Consider the following 17341-nt stretch of genomic DNA (forward strand, 5'->3'; position numbering starts at 1 on the left):
TAGAGGGGGTATTATTGTCCCCATCGTGCCAACGATCAGCCTGAGTCTCAGAGAGGTGAGTGGTTTGTTCCCGCAGCTACAAAGTGGCAGAGCCGGGATCCAAACTTGGTTTTCTGTTGGAATTCTGCTCAAGCAGGTGTTTGGGTGGCCTTACCCTGACTCCCTCTGAGCCAGGGGAAACAAAGTCTTTGTGTCTATAAAACACAAGAGAGGATCAAACGCTGAAGTCACTTCCAAGCCCTGGGGCCCACATGATCTTCTCTCAGGCTCGTGGGCGCAGGGACAAACTCACAGAGACAAGGACACTCAACACCCAGAGGGGCCGTTGTTACCCAGAAATCTTTATTACAAAAATATTTTGCAAGCCAAAAAGTTTAAGTTGCAACTATATACAAAATAGGGCCTGTTTCCTTCCCCGCAGTTTGAAAATAAACTCCAGAAACCATGCTCCTTCCATACTGTTGTTTTGACTGCTTCCTTTTCCTGGGGTTCGGTTCACAAGGTATGGGAATCTCCAGGCTGCCGGGCTGAAGCTAAACTACGTGACTTTCTTGGCCTCCTTCCTTACTCCCCTTCCAAAATTCAAAATAAAATAAAATGAAAATGGCACCAAGAAAACATTTTTTTAAAATTCTGTGTGTGTGCGTGTGTGTGCTCACATGCGTGTGCTGTCTCTGGGCAGAAGAGAGGGAGATCAAGGTTTACAAGCCAAGCTTTTGGAATCTGGAAATAGCTCGAGCCAGGTGGCTGGGCCACTGTGCTCCTAGATGCCACAGAGAAGCTCTGGCTTGTGGGGCCAGAGCTGCCCACATGGCCTGTTGGCTCAGCCAGTTCCTGCATGCCATCATGTAAAACAGATCACTGTCCCCCAGAGAGCTGGGTCTGCACTCGGCTCCCCGAGTTCCACCTGGAGGACCTGCTGATGGGCAGGATGGCTCAGCTTCTGCCTCTGACAGCGTGAGCCAGGAATCCCTCGGGCATCAAATGGCTGGACCCAGGGGGCAGTGAAGATTGGCATCTCAGCTCTGAGAGCTGATCAGTTACACGTGAAGACCGAATAAACAGGGCTTGCAATATCTTCTTGCCCTGGGCCCAGCCAGGCCCCCACACTGAAATGGAGGGGTGCGGGGTCCGAGGATAACAGGGTCACGGCCTCTGCCCAACCTCTTGACAGAGGGACAGAAGGTAGGTCATTCCTGGCGTCACAGCTACCCAGTCCTCCTGGCTGTCTTTGATTTGTTCCAGTTTGATTTCGACAGGGTTTGGGAGCAGAAATGGAAGATTCCACCTTCAGAGATGAGCTCAGAGAGCTGGAATGGGGAAAACATCCAGGCACAGCTTCCTACCCTGCATGGCCCTAAAGTGCTTGTGAGCGATGGAGGGGAGGGATGGCATCTTTCCTCTCCCCTCTTTACAGGTGAGCAGACTGAGGCATTGGGTCTTGGCCAGACGGAGAAGGAGGCAGCCTGGAGAAGCATGGGCAGGTTCAGACTTAGCACACTGGGGGCTCGGAAGGCAGAAGTACCAGCCTCGTGGAGAGAGGGCTAAGTGTCTCCGTGAAGCAGCCAACCTGGAACCTTCTTCCCCACCCTCAAGCCTCTGGGACTGGGAGGAACTCAGTTTCCACTGTAAGAGCATCCCTCCAGGACAACCGACCGTTCAACCTTAGACTGCACAAGACCCAACCACACACTTCAACACATGACAAAGAGCCAGGATAACACTGCTGTTGTTTTAAGAAAAATACAGAACAAAACACCACAGATCAAATTTTCTAACACCTCAGTTTCAAGATTGCACATTTCACATTTCTCAATAATTTACAGGCGTCCACAGCGAGAGGTTGTGAGTTAGTGCTTGCTGAAGGAAGCGAGCTCAGGTATGGAAGGGAGAGGTGGGGCCACGTGGAGTATCACCGTCGGAGGTCCTCCAGGTCTCGAGGGCCGTGAGGAGGAGGGGCGTTTTGTCTCAGTCCTTGGTGGCGGAGGAGTTCCTCAGACGGTCCTCTCCTCCCCGGGGCTTGTGGCTGGTCAGTGCAGGGAGGGGAGACCGGGACTGCTGGCAGCCACGGCACCAAGTCTCGGGATGCGCGTCCAGCTTCTTCGCCATGGATGGGCAGTTCGATCTAAAGGGAAAACTTTCCCCAAAGCCCCAGGTGGGTGGTGCTGGGACGAGGAGGTGGGTTTTCTCCCTCCTCACTCTGGAAGATCGGGCTGCAGAGTGTCAAGGAGGCAGTCAGTGGTCTCCAAGACCATGACAAAGACCCACAGTTGATGGACAGAGGCGTGAGAGTTCTTGCACCCCTGATGGCTCTGGCCAGCTCCCAGGTCGGTTCCCTGCCTAGTCTGGCAACACTAGCCTCCATGTGTGGCCACATAGAGGGGCCATGGCTCCCGTGGAAATGCTGGAGAGCCAGCTGGGCTGGGGAGACAAGAGCTACCCTCACTGTTGGGTCCTGTCCCACCCTGGCCCTCCAGGAACTGGGCTGGCTGTCCTCATCAAGGTTGCCCGCAACGGGACAGGAAGGCTCATGGGGACAGACCCTAGAGATGACCACGGCCCTGCTCACTTCCTCTGGACCTGGACACTGGCATACTCTGAGTAGGATGGCTCAGGCTTGGGGGCTGGCTGCTTAGGGTTCCGGTTGAGGTGGACCATGTCCAGGTCGGCGTAGGTGAGGGTGTCCTCGGACACAGGTGGTGGGCAGGCCTGAATGCTGGCATACTCCGTGTGGTTGTTGGGTTCGTCGGCCTTGGGGGTGGACTTCTTCCCCTTGGGCAGGTTCAGGTCTGCATATGTGATGTCGTTGTTGTCCTGGATCTAAGTGAGATGGAGAGAAGGTCATTCTAGAGCCCCCAGCCACTCACTCACCCTCAGTACCAAGTCTGGTTGCTTCTGTCTCTTCTTGGCCTCCACTGGCTCAGCCCTAGTTCATGCCCCTTCTTCTCCGGCCAAGGTCATCTGTCTCCAGCCTTGCCCTTCCAATCAGCCTCTTCCTCACACGGCCTGAAGGGTCTTCCTAACCATCAGTGTAGTGGCCTCACGTCCCTGCTTCAACGTCACCCCCTCCTGCAGTTCTCGCCTGCCTTTCCTGATGCTCTTTCCTCTGCCTACAGTGTCCAGCCCTCCTTCTTCTTGTAATGAAACCCAATCCACCCCGTCAATTTCATCCTAAGACCCTCCTCTCAGCTGGGTCCAGAGCTCTGTCTCTGTGCTTCCTCAGTCTGTGTTTCTGCATCACAGCACCCACCACCTAGGACTGTCTGTGCCTGTTTGGAGGTCTGAGAAGATGCTGACCCCCCAGTGGAAGCAGACATTCACTTATTTACTCATTTATTCAACAAAATTCACTAGGCATCTGTTATGATGCAGAAACCAAGGCTGGCACAGAAGAAGCCCCATGGATGTTAAATGAACGAATGAACGAGTGGTGGATGGATAAATGGATGGCAACAGTTTCAGCCCCGCTTCTGGTGAAGCTGGGGACTGGGGGACAGAAGACAGGGGTGTGTGAGAATGAGGCCAGCAGTGAACAGGAGGTAAATGTTCTGTAGGCAGAAGTTGGAGTATGAATCCTGGTTCTGCTCTCTCTGGCTGAGGGACTGGGCAGTTCACTTAGCCTCTCTGGGCCTTGGTTTCCCTATCTGTAAAGTGGGTCTAATAATAGTATCTATTGCCAGAGTCACTGGGAGGATCCGATGAGATGGTCCAGGTAAAGCTCTTAGGACGGAGCCTGGCTCATGCCAAGTGCACATATGTTCAGCACGTGTCAGCTGTCATCTGCCACCTGGCAAACCTGAACCTCTCCCACATGCTCATCTTATTACCCAGAACTGCCGCCTTGAAATTACCCATCATGAATGACATACTTTGCTCCTTCTGTGCCCGGCACCTGCGCTGTAGCAGTGGAGGGGAGCTACCAACGCCCATGATCCTACCTGATGCACAAAAACAACCTCAGTCCCCAACAGCTGACAGGCGCCCTGCTCACACGTGGATCACCCGATTTAGGCCCTAACACAACCTGCTTGGTAGGAATTATTTACTCTATTTTACGGTGAAGCATCTGAGAGCCAGAGAAGTTAAATTCGGTCAAAGTCACACAGCCAGAAAAGAGCCAAGGTCTGCTGGTCTCTGAAGCTGTGCTCCGACGGCCCACAGCACTGGGAGTCCTAGTCACGGGGCTGCAAGCTCCACAAGAGCCTTGCTCACTGCCCAGGGCCTGGCACATAGTAGGTGCTCAGGAAGTCCCAACTGACTGAATTCTGCGTAGGCTTCAGTGCTCTTTTCACCATCATTCTTTCCCTGCAAAGTTCCAGAAAGAACTTTGACTTTGAAAGCCCCAGAAAGTAAAATGACGGGGGAGAAGGCCTTCCCGTCCCATGACTGGAAATGGTCTTGGATTTCTAATCACCACCTGAGCTCATGCCCAGGACCCGCTGGAGGCAGGAAGGGTGGGGTGGGGCTGTGCTGGGTCAGGAGAGTTTTGGCCTCGAAGCACCGTGCCTCTCACCAGCCCTGAGTCTCTTCAACAGACTACAGATACGACGATGACAACTGCCAGGAAAATGTCAAGGACAGCTGCCATGTTCTCATTCCAGGTTCAGGGTAGGGCCTGTCTCCTTACAAGGCTCAGAGGAGCCCTCTGCCTCCAAGGTCTGACAGCGTCAGCTGGTGCAGACAGGGCCAGAGTTCTTGGAGACAAGCCAGCCATGGTGCCTTGAAATCCCCTCAGTGATGCTGGGGCGAAAGTGCCAGCTCAAGGGAGTGTGCCCTTGCATGAGGTCGTTAACGGCATGGGGTCTTCCCACCAGCACAGGCAGCGCAGTGCTGTGCGTTACCCCGTGTGAGCGGCACAGGGCTGCAAGGGTGCTCCTGGTGGAAGGACTGGCTGGGCACGTGCACGGAGGCTGGATGGCGTGATGAACACTAAGCCCGACTCCAGGGCACCGTTTAGACAGAACACATGGTGGACGGTGCCCTTCCAAGCTGTGCAGTGCTTGGCACTGAGTCAGACAGGCGGGGACAGACTCTCGGTGGTATGATTTCCTTGCATCAACAGGAGTTGCAGATCCTGTTCTAAATTAAGACTCCTTCGCCAGGGTGGGCGGGTGCCAGGGGTGGAGGATCCTTGCTTTCCTGAGTGCCCCCCTCCCTCTGCTCCAGCTGGGAGAGTCTGTCCCAGCCTGTTCCTGTTTCCCAGGAAGGGCATCTCACCAAGCACCGTACCTGGGTTGTTTCTCTAGTGTTCTTCTCGGGCTCATGCAACCTAAAAAGGAAAGAGACGCACAGATAAAAATACCCTCACTATCTCCAGTGCTCATGCAAATGGGTAAGAATAACATTTAGGTTCCACTTCCTATATGGGTGGGGGACGTGGATGAGCGATTCCCAACAGAAACACAACTGCTTATCACATGTTTGGACCAAAGGGCTTTTCAGCATGTACTACCTTTTTTTTGTTTAACCTACTTTATCATCAAGGATCTTTAAAAATTATAATACTCGGTGCTGGGGAAGGTGCAGTGAAACTGGCAGGTTCACACACTGCTGGTGCGGGGGGCCGACCGACACAACGTTTTCTGGAAGCCGCTTGGCAAAGTCAAGAGCTTGGAAGTTGTCCTCATCTTTTGACTCATAATCGCACACTTGGCCGGGTGAGGGGGGGGGATTCAAAATATAGAAAAAACTTTATGCACAGAGGCATTTACCACAGAACGCGATGGGGGAGGAAGGTTTACACCTCACAGCTCCACCAACTGGGACTGGTTAAGGAAATTAGGACAGATTTGTAGATAAAGACTTAAAAGGTTTATGAGGAAGTTTTTTTTTTTAATTACAAATCACATTAAAATGATAAGTATAAAAGCAAAATTCTCTGTGGAATGATTTCAATTATGAAAAATGTGTGGATAACACTGGAAGGAAACATAGTAAAATGTTAACAGCAGGGGTCCTTGGGTGGTATTTTTTCTTCTTTTTAGTTTCCCATGTTTTCCCAATGTTCTACATTATACACATCTAAGTCACCACTAAGAAAGGAAAAGAGAAGGACCAAGTGTTCTGGTTAATCAAAGAAGCTCTTCAAGCACTTGATTCTGTAATTGGAGGCCGTGGCTTGGCTCACTGCAGGGTCACAGTCAAGGTGGTGAGCAAACCAGAGCCACTGGCTCTGCAGGAGTTGTGTAAATTCTCAAGCTGGCCACTCTGGGGATGTTAGCCTGGATCATGTCAGAAACGAGCAATGGGGCTTGGCAGTGGGGTTATTAATGGATTTGGCATGAGCACTTGGCTCAGAAAGCAGTTCTGGGGCAGGACGGGCCCCACGTGGCCAAGCAACGGCCCTCCAGGAGCAGGGACACCGTCTGGAGGGGACCATCACTCACTCAGTCTCCATCCATACCCCTCCTGCTTCCAACGGGTCTGGCTTCCCACTGCCTTTGGTTCAATGCCTCGCCCTGCTCGTAAGCCCTGTGCAGTCTGTCCCTGGCTGACCTCCCTAGGGGTCATTCACTCCCTCGGCCTCATTCACCCACTTATTCACTCACCCAATATTTCTCCAGGGCTACTTGATGTGGCCCACTTTACATGTCAACAACAGCCTTGAAGAACCCCCTCAACCACTTTTCCTCTTGGTTAACCTTTGCTCATCCTTCAAGACTCAACTATGTTGTCACTTCCTTGGGAAGGCTCTGACAGTGCTGGGCTGGCTGGGCTGCCCCTCCATGACAATTTCAAACTTCTTGCATATTTTCCCATCTGGTTTGTGTGTCTGGCTGTCTGCCATGCTTCTTCACCACATAGGTATGGGTGCTCAAAACTGACTTGGAATGAATGACAATCAGGCTGCCCCAGGGCCTTTGCACACTCATTCCTCCTTGCCTCTTCATCTGATTCACTCCTTCTCTTCCCTCAGAGCTGTTTCAAATAGTTCTTTCTCAGGGAAACCTTCACTGAATCCCAAACTCCGTTCTCAGAACACTGGGCTCCTCTCTCAGAGCAATTATTACAGAACAGAAGCAGTTATCCATTTTTCATGTCTGTCTCTCCTCCGGTCCCTCCTGTCTCAGTGAACGGCATTGCTGTTACTCATCCCTGTGCTCGGCTAAGGAAGTGGGAATCACCCCTGATTCTCCTCCCTCCTCCTTTAAAACCTGTGTCTAATCCACTGCAAGGTTTGTCGACTCTGCCTCCAAAGTACATATCGAACCCCTCCAGTCCGTCATCACCACCATCCAGGTTTTAAATTTCTGAGGAGCCTCTGGCGTCTCTGCTCTATTCCTGCCCTGCCTGCACTCCACTCCCCACATGTAAAATGCATCTGCGATGTCATATCATCTTTCTGCTTAAAACCCTCAACTCCTTCCCACCACGCAGTGAAATCCATCTCCGAGTCCTGACTGCCTGGCCTGCGTGACGTGCCCTCACCCAATGCTCTAGTCCTGTCTCCGCCCTCGATCACTCAGCTCTGGCCCCCTTGCCTCCTCCATGGTCTGTGAACACGTCCAACTGCTCCTGCCTCGGGGTCTTGGCACTGGCCATTCCCTCTGCCTGGTCTACTCTTGTTCCCGATATTCCCATGGCTAGAGCCTTCTCGCCCCTCAGCTGTCTCCTAAATGTCCCCTCCTTAGATGGTCTTCCCTGACCGCCCACCGCACACCCACCCCCTGCCCCCCCAACCTCTGCTCTGCGTCTGACTTTGTGTTATTTAGTCAGTGCCTGCAGCACATCGTGTATTAACCTCCTAGCTTGTTTGGTAACTTGCCTCCCTGTGGACCACTAGCTCCATGTGGGCAGGGACTAGGCCCGTGTCATTCACCACCAGAGCCCTGACACCTAGTAATGGGCCGGTGCGCCATTAGCATGCCATAGATGTTTGCTGAATGAATGAACATCTCTCCCATGGGATCAAAAGTGCCACGAGACCAGGGCTAGTGTCCTTTTTGCTACTCTTTGCAATCCCCCGGCTTAAGGCCTGGCGCTCAATCCAGATGAATAAATGAAAAGAGTCAGGGAAGCCTTAAATATTCCAAGAATAAATTCAGTGAATGTCTGACAAGTGAACAAATGGCCGACCGAATGAACCCCAGTGCCCAATTAAGGGAGCAGAGCCACATTTTTCTCTCATCTGAGCTGAGGAAGATTACAACGTTCTCTTGTACGGTCCTAACCTAGGGAGTTAGAAATAGCCAGTCCCCCCACTGGCCCTGCAATCTGATGGGCCCTTTGAGCTCAAAGTGGTGGCATTGCCCCCTCCCCTGCTCCGCCCCCTCCCGGGGTGCTGGGTTGTTACCCATGCCAATGTCCTCTGGAAAGCGTCTGATCCCAGTCAGCCTAGCTGAAGCTGGCGGCTGCACGGGAAAGCACCATTACCGCTCACTAGCTAACGCTTTGGCTTAGAGAGATGAAAGGGAGCAAGTGATCTCACGGCTCCCTCGGTAGGCTCATGCTGGAAAAATAAAAAACAGGCAGAAAACGGTTGGCTTCTCTGGGGAAGAAGAAACAGTCAGCAAGAGGCACTGGATCAGTGATGAACAGCCTCAGCTTCAGCGTCAGAGAAATCTGGGTTGACTCGTGGTTCAGCACTTACTAACTGTGGGACCTTGGGAAGGTCTCACGACTTCTCTGAGCCTCAGTTTCCTCAAGCACAACATGGGGACAATAATAAGCTTCTAGAGCAGGGGTTCTCAAAGTCCAGCTCGGAAGCAGCAGCATCAGTGCCACCTGAGAACTTGTTAGGAATACAAATTCCGCCTCAGAAACTCAGGGGGTGGCGCCAGTAATCTGCATTTTAACAAGCCCTCCAGGGAATTCTGCTACACACTCAAGTTCCAGAACCTCTGCTCAATTAAACTGGGACAAGAGTAAATCATAGGATTTTTGCAATAATTAAATCACCAGTGGGCTAATATAGGTACAATCACAGATCTGTGCCTGGAACACAGTGAATGCCCGATAAACGTTAGCCGCTGATGCTGTTGCCATTATTATTATCGACACACCCCTTTTCTTCCAGAAATGTACTGTCTAATTGAGGAGATGACATGTAAAAAAATAGTGACAACAATAAAAACAAAACAAAAAAGAGAGATCCTTCCACATCTGGGGCTGTGAAGCCACTGACAGGGAGAGTGTTAGGGATTCAGGAAGTTAGAGATCGGGGATTGCTGTGGTGGTTTGGGACGGCATTTGTTCATTCATTTATTCAACAAACCTTTACTGAGCACCCATTCCATTCCGGGCATGGTGCCAAGTTCAGCAGCAATTAGCGGTGAACGTGAGGGAAGTAACCCCTGCCTTCGAGAGGGGTGGGTTATACTATGGGGACAAGTGCAGAGACAACTTGGACACACTGGGGTGTCCATCCAGGGGCATCAGGAGAGCTCCCAGGAGGGGCCTCTGTCCCTGGAGGAGGTAACACCCTTGCTGAGCCCAGAAGGAAGAGCAAGAGGTAACCAGGTAAAAGGAGGGGCGCCTACACTAGCTTCCATGTGGCACAACTCCCGGGGGCGCTGTTCAGAGCCGGCCGTGACTGCCGCCCCCTGGAGCTGTGCAGACCCTGGGTGGCTCAGGAGCAGGGGTGGGGAGCACATCTCAGGGAGAGGCCCAGCGCACAGGGCGAGGAGAGCGAGGATGCAGCGTGAGGGAGGAGGTGAAGGGGGGCAGTGTTGGCTGAGACACGGAATGTGAGCTCCAGGAGTGGCTGGGAGTAGAACTGTCCAGCGCAGCAGGGCTGGACCACGAGGTGCTTGAGGGCCTCAGGAGGGCATGTGGACTACCTCGAGGGCCACAGGGAGCCCCTGAGGGGTTTTAGGCAAAGGACGGAAGCTGAGCCTTGCCCTTGAGAAAGAGTGTACTTCAGTGGGAAGTGTGACAGTTGAAGGCCCGGCAACAGGAAGCACGTTTCCCTGGGGGCAGCGAGCAGCCTGGTTTTGCTGGAGTGGTGGCTCTGCTTGTTCAGGGATGGGGAAGCTGGGAGGCTGGCCAGGGCTCAGAGCAGGAAGCCACCTGCGGAGGTCAGAGCAGAAAGCAAGGCTCTCTCCCAAGGGCACCACAGACTCCCGCTGTGGGTCAGGAGGGACACATAGTGCTTCCTAGGGCCCTCCAGACAGGTCAGATGCTCTTGCTGTGTGCAACCGCAGTGCCTAGTATTTCCCCACTGCATCTGTGGTCCCCAACACAGGACACAGCACCCCTATGCCCCCAACCTTGGTATCGTCCTTGACCCTACAATCCATCGGCAAGTTCTCTTGGCTCTACCTGTGAAATATATCCAGAATCTGACCATTTCTAAGCCCAGCCCATCACCCTGGTCTAGGCCACCACCATCTGCTTGGACAACTGCAGCAGCCTCTTCTCTGGCCTCTCTGCCTCCACCCTCACCTCCTTTACCTTGGTCCACACACAGTGGTCAGGGTGATGGCTTTTAAAACAAAGTCAGATCATCTCCCTCCTAAGCCTCCTCATCCAACCGGGAGTAAAACCCTGAGTCCTAACAGCTACAGGCCCTAGACCCCTGGCTTCCCCTCCAGATCCTCAGTTCTGCTTTGCAATTCTGAAATCCACAAAGCTCTAAAAATATCAAAAGATTTTCAAAACCCATTTGCTGGCAAAACCTGTCCCGAACCAACATGAAGCTATTTATAGTTTGTATTTATCGTCCTTGGTGTGGACGTTCATGTTTCCATGCAGGTACATTCACGTGGTAGATGATGGGGTGCTGCCTCTACTCTGCTGGGGTGAATGTCGGGGGCCTTCCCTAAAGCTGCAAAGTCTGGATTAGTCACCCATCTGCTGCATGGGCCACAGCTAAGGTACGTGGGCCTGCACCTCCTGACCTCATCCCTTCCTGTCCCTTCGCTCCTTCTGCTCCAACGGCTGGCCTCCCCTATCCTCCCGGTACTGCCCACCTTGGGCCTTTGCCTCACCTGCTCTCTCGCCCAGCAGGTGTCCCCTCACAGGTCCCCAGCTCCAGGTCCCTGCTCATATGTCCCCTTCAGAGGAGGCCCTGCCCCTGCCCTCCCTGCCCCGCAGTCTCCATCCCCTTGCTGTGTTTGATTCGTCACCACCTGACGGGGCATTATACTGTTTTGCCTCCAGGCTTACTGCCTGCTTTTCTCACTGGCATCTGAGCCTCATGAAGGCCCAGACTGACTCTTGTTCACTGCTGTATCCTGAGTGCTCAGAACAGAGCTGGTGCACAGTAGAGACAGCAAAAATCACCGATAATGTGAACCAACAAACTAATGCACCATCTGTGATGTCATGTCATCGGCTTAGCTTCTGACCAGGTCACGGGCTTCAGGAGGGCACAGATGCTTCTACCCCACTCATGCCGGCATTGCCAGGGCCGTCTGTGCCAAAGCATTCAATGAATATTTAGTGAACGAAGGAAAGAGCAAAGTATACAATTTGGATTCGGGGGCAGAATGTGCAGGCGTTTTCTGCCACAGTCCAGATGGGATTTGATCAGGGTCTCACTGTCTGTGGACAGCAAGCAAGAAATCAGTGCCTCTGTGTGCAGAAATCCCCTCAAATCCCCTCATTTGAGGTAGTAATTACAGATGGACCTGGTGAGAAGAGCTCATAAAGGAAAAAAATAGTTGACTGGCGCAGTGGGTGTGCAGTATGCTTTGCAGTGTTGGAGGCAAACAACAAAATAACTACAAAAGCACCCGAGCCCAGTGATGCACTTACCTTGTAGAGGAAGTGGAGCCCTTGGCTGAAAGAGAGAAGAAAGAAAAGCCAGTTATTTAACCTAGAAACACACTTTGCTCACGTAACTTTGTGTGTGTGTGTGTGTGTGTGTGTGTGTGTGTGTGTGTGTGTGTGTGTGTGTGTAGGGGCGGAGGCAGAGGTTTACCTCCAAGGATGTTGGGAGGAATTATTGAAATCACCTCTAAACCACAGGAAACCCCGTGTCCACCCCACTGGGGTGGGCGGCCCATTATCTTCCATGGAGGAAGACCAGTGAGCTGGGCCTTCCTGCTTTCCCATCTCTGGGAATTGCCAAAGGTCAGATCCCAAAGCAGCCTTCAGCCTGGGAGGGGTCAACTGCCCTACCTCTGTCTGAGCCTCACTTCCATCCATCACACACCTTACCAGAGACCCTACAGCAAGCCTGGGTCCCCATCAGGGCCCTTCACTGCTGGAGAACAGGCTTTAGCAGGTCTGCTAGGTAGGGGAGTAAATGGGAATCCCACTTCTGCCACCGACTCACTTGCTGTGTGACCCTCTGTGGGTCATCTTCCCTCTCTGAGCTTGGATTTCAGTGCTTTAACTCACAGGGTTGGGCTGGACATCCATTTTCATCTCACCACTTTCCAAAAAAGGATCTTGGGAGGAAAGAAAGGGTCCATCTGGCTCAGAGATTTTAAGCCTGTGATATGGGGCATCCCACAGAGAAGCCACTGGGGATCAGCCACCAGTTGACTCTCATTTTGCTGTAAAACTGTAATTAAAAAGCAACATGCACAGGCAAATGTGCTCTGCACCACATTGTAACAGGCTGGGGGCTGCCACAATGCAAGAATTCTCACTGCCACATTAACGCTTGGTGCCTGGGCAGGTACTGGATTTTTAGGTGAGTGACACCAGTTAGACGCTGCCGCTCAGCATCTAACATTTGAATGGAAGATGATGGGTTGCCAAGTGCTGGGTCATGAGTCATCTCAGGGAGTCCAGTGATGGGACCAATCATCTCCATTTTATACCAAGGACACTGGATGACTCCCTAAGGTCACACAACTGGTAAGTGATAGAGTTGAAATTAGGATATTTCACTGTGAGTATGAGGTAGAGGATGGCAGATACCTCCAGGGACCAATGAGGGAGAAGGGGTGTCTCATTAGGATGGAGGTGAAGTGCAGAGTGGTCTCAAACAAAGTCCCTGGAGACCCACTGTCCAGGTGTGAATCCTGGCCTCAGCACTCACCAGTTGCGAGACCCTGAGCAAGTTTTATAACTTTCCCATGCCTCAGTTTCCTCATCTGTAAAGTGGGGTTAGGTCTGTGAACAGTGCCTGGCACATCAGAAGGTCTGACTGAGGGCCAGTTCTCACTGTCTCTAGAGCCTATGTGTGAGAGCTGGGCTCTGCACACAAGCAGACGCACCACTCAGGGCTGGGTGGCCTTCACCAGCATCTGCAGCTCTCCAACCCCCCTCCCCCTCAGGAACACTGGGTCACCGATGCCCAGGCCCATGGTAATGCGCTCACATGTGCCGGAGCCTGACGTGGTGGCCAGGGATGAGGCTCCAAAGGGGACTGGGACACTAGTGGACACCGTGAACGCTCCATCCAAGGGCTGGCTTGTCACTCTTGGTGGGCAACGGAGCCTGCTTCCCCACCTGAGGAGGAGTCCTTCCTGTGCGGGGGCGCCAGGAATGTTAGGGAAACCACCCTGTAGATCAACTGGCATCATTCTGGATTCCAGAGATGCGGGCCCCGACGCCAGCCCTCCTGGACGGGAGCTGGAGGCTCAGGCAGTGTCTCAGAGCTGAGTCCCTCCAGCCAGCCCAGCGGGGAGGGAAACTTGGGGACCAGAGGAAAGGGGGTGCAGGAGGGGGTACGTGGCTGATGCACAACACGCCCGTTGAGCTCTGCCTGGAGGTCTGGGTGCAGAAGCACAGCTCGGGACCACACTTTGCACCTTATAAGCTGCAGCACGTGGTGGGTCAAAACCAGCATTTTTAAAAGAATATAGTATAAAATATGACAAAAAGGAAAATATCAGAGTTCCAATTTTATAGATGGGGTGTGTGTGCATTGGGTTGAGACATGAAATGTATTTCTATCACTTGTAACCAAAAAAGTTTCAGAAACACTGGCTTAAAATAGTCTCCTTCAAGAGTGGGAAAGAGAACATGTATCCTTTTAGGTCTGAGAATGTGTCAGAGCTGCTGTTTCACATGAGCTTATTTGTTTCATAACTAGCCTCCAAGGCAGGCACTGCCACACCCATTCTACAGGTGAGGAAATGGAGGCCAAATTGTTCAGAGCATAAAACAAGGGTCTGGAACCCTAGTTTGTCTGACTGTAGAGTCAGAGGTCTGGCTACAGCAACAACTACACACACACACACACACACACACACACACACACACACACACACGTGCTTGCCCACGCACATGCATGAGCATGCAAACAAGGGGACGATGTCCTGGATTTGAACTTATACCCTCCTGCTGCAGTCCAAGGCCACACACCTTGCCACAGTGAAGGGAGCTTTCCAGGGAGGTGGCTCGTGTTTCCAGCTCATGTACAATACTGACGACAGGAGTTAACATTTATTGAGCACTTGCTGTGTGCTGGGCATCTTACTAACATTGTACCCACAGTCAGCCATTTAATCCTCCCAACGGGCTCAGAAGTAAGTTGTGGTATTATCCCCACTCCCTTCTAGCCTCCTGCCAGGGTGCCGGGCATGTAACCTGGACAGGTAAGGGGAAAGCAGAAGTCTGCCCGGGGCTCCTGGGAAACACTGTTTCCTCCCTGAGGTCCTCTTGACACCCTCGCATCTCCCTGCTTGCCACCTTGGTAGTGGTCCCATGAGGATGTGAGGCCTGGAGCAGTGATGGCTGCGGGGGTGCTGACCCACCCAGATTCCAGCCTGGTGAAGGGCCCACACAGCCATGGCACTGTTACCTTTGGACTTCTTGTTACCGGGAGTAACTGGACATCTTTATGGCTTAAACTGCATGAGGTCTCCCCCTCTGGGAAGGACAGTCCAGGGGCAAACTCATGAGGAGGAACTGAGAGATGCACCCACCTTTCTTCTGTCTGATTCGGAGGAGGTAGAGGGCGGCGATCATCAGGGCCACCAGCAGGGCACACACTACGCCCACCACGATGAAGATACTGTTCCAGTTGTCAGCCTTGTCTAGGACCACACAAAATAGAGGCTTCTTGTAGGAAAATTTAAAACAAAAAAAAAGGAAAACCCACTGCCCCTATTCACCATGAGGCAGGCTTCATTAACGGAAAACATCTGGCTCAGACATTTCAGGCCACATGGGCACGTCCATGGGTCTGCACACACCTCCCCTCATGGGTTACCCACCGGCAGTGCAAAAACCGTGCTGAGGTAACAGGGGGGAAACGCTGCCGTCAGCCTCGGAGAGGCCCAGCTGCAGGGCACGGGCGGGAATCTCCCTCCCGAGGAACAGACATATGTTCCTCCTCATCTAAGTGAGCCGTGGGGCGGCCACACAGGGAGCTCCTAATCATAGCTGGGGCATCACACAGCGCAGGGGGCAGGGGTGGCGAGGAGTGCTGGACGTGCGTCTGGACATGCAGAGCCCCGAGACTGTGCCCTGGTCCGTGCCCAGGGCCTGGGTCTAGGAGTGCTGAGCCCAGGACATGGGACACGGAGACAGGGCAGGGGTGGCGCCGGGCACAGGCAGGGGACCCCACATGAGGGCACAGTGGGAGGCCAGGAGCAGGTCTCAGACACGTGGGTTCAAATCATTGCCCTCTGTGGTGTGACCTTGAGCAGGTCATTTAAGCCCCCCTCACACACTGGCTTATGTTACTGAGGCCAATAGTAATCTCTACCTCATTGGATAGCTCTGAGGATTACCTCACTAACTAAACAGCTCGCACATCAACCAGCTAATTCACTCTTTCGTCATTTCTAAAAGTATTTCTTGAGTGTCTACTGCATACCCAGCACTGAAGCTATAATGCTGCGACAGCTATGGTCCTAGCAGCTGAGACTCAAAGCTGGGGGATCACCAGGGTCACCTCCCTCAACATTGCCAGAAGCAGGCAGAGCAGCCCAGAGACGGGCACTGACTTGTCCAAGCTCCCCAGCAAGACTGTGACAGGCGGAGTGGATCCACACAACCTGTCTCCGGGGGCAGGGCTCATCCTGTGAAAACCAGCCACTGGTGGCACCAAAGGGCACCGTGACAGGCCCAAGGCTTCTTTAGAGCTGTTTCCTTCAAGGATGCACGAAGGAAGGAAATGGACTCTATTCTAATCCATTCAAAGGGTCGCTACATACAAGTGTACAGGTGATGGAACATTCCACAGTGGTACCAAAACGCCAACTAGGTGCTGCCGTTTTGAAGAAAGAAGGGAGACACATCGACAACAGCTTGGATGGGGGCTGACACCTTTCACTCTCCCAGAAGGGTGGCAGCATCACCATCACCTTAAATGGGCCTAGAAATGTTCCCTGGGAATCGTCCCACAGAAATAGCTGTGCATGTAACAGAATGTGTACAAGGACATTTAGCGCAGCACTGATTTTACTTGAGATAAGCCACAGACACCCTGAAGCCCCCAATCCTACTCCCAGTGGGGCACCCTTGCGATGGCAGCCAGGGAGACAAGGCCCAGGTAAGAAAGAGCAAGCCGGAGGGAGGAGGGCGGACATGGAATGGTGAAAACAATTACTGTTAGTGAAAGAAAGCCAGAGGTAGGACGCTATGGACTGGACGCTCTCTCTCCTTCCCTACTTTCTTTCTTTCATGGATATTTATGTCAAAAGATCTGTAAAGAATATACCAAACTCTAACAAGTGGTCACTCTTGGGGGTGTGGGGTTTGGGGGCGGGAACTCACTCTAAAGTTCTACTTTACGTCTATTCATTTCTAGATTGTTCTATAAAAAGCATGAATTACTACCTTTAATATTAAATAAAAAAGGTAAAGAACTGGGTCAGTTGGATTGGAGGCCTCACCAATACGTTCATCTGCATCCTGGTTCTTCTGGGGAGCAGAGGCCTCCAGGGTGTGGTTTTTGGTGACCGCCGGCTGTCCGTCATGCTCCACCTGGCAGGTGAGCAGCACAGCCTCCCTGTGGGCAGATGAGTTCACCACGAGCCAGCTCGTCCGGTTAAAGGTCCCGTCCTTGTTCTCTATGAGGGTCGAGGCCATGTCCATTCGGGACACATTTCCGTTCTCCAACCAGGTCAGCTGTAGGCGCTGGGGGTAGAACTTGTTCACCTGGCAGGTGACATTCACCTGGTTCCCCACCCTGGGGTGTTGGGTAATCGTCAAGGTAGGCGGAACTGAAACAGCACAGGCAGAAGCTCTGACCTTATGGAACCAACAGGTCACAGGAGAGGGGCTGGATAACAGCTTCCAGCACAGCAAGGGAGTCACCAGAGGACAGTGTCAGGCATGCAGCAGGCGCTCAAACACCGAGGGTGTCTTTGCATAGAAATGAAATCATAAGCACACTGCAGGGCGCACAGTAGGTGCTTGAGGACTGGGCTCCTAGTAGGTTAATGATGTGTGTCATCTACAAGCACAGCCCCTGGCATGCAGTTGGAATATAATAACTGCAGCAAAATATACGAAATCGCCAAGCACATAGGGGCCTGGCTTATCGTAG

At 52.6% G+C, this 17341-nt stretch overlaps 1 protein-coding gene across 3 annotated transcripts in view; it reads right to left on the reverse strand.

Moving 5' to 3' along the window:
* Positions 1-321: 321 nt before the first annotated feature.
* Positions 322-17341, reverse strand: part of LOC101329280 (tyrosine-protein phosphatase non-receptor type substrate 1) — a 43047-nt gene continuing 26027 nt past the window's right edge. For all 3 annotated transcript variants that reach the window (XM_033839520.2, XM_073792803.1, XM_073792802.1), the window contains exons 5-9: positions 16686-17015; positions 14769-14879; positions 11698-11722; positions 5230-5269; positions 322-2820 (exon numbers count right to left, since the gene is read on the reverse strand). In XM_033839520.2, coding sequence (XP_033695411.1) covers positions 2566-2820; positions 5230-5269; positions 11698-11722; positions 14769-14879; positions 16686-17015 — 761 coding nt within the window. In that variant the 3' untranslated portion in view covers positions 322-2565. The remainder of the gene's footprint in view (positions 2821-5229; positions 5270-11697; positions 11723-14768; positions 14880-16685; positions 17016-17341) is intronic.

This window comes from Tursiops truncatus, chromosome 15 (genome assembly GCF_011762595.2).
Source record: "Tursiops truncatus isolate mTurTru1 chromosome 15, mTurTru1.mat.Y, whole genome shotgun sequence".
In the NCBI taxonomy this organism is placed as follows: domain Eukaryota; kingdom Metazoa; phylum Chordata; class Mammalia; order Artiodactyla; family Delphinidae; genus Tursiops; species Tursiops truncatus.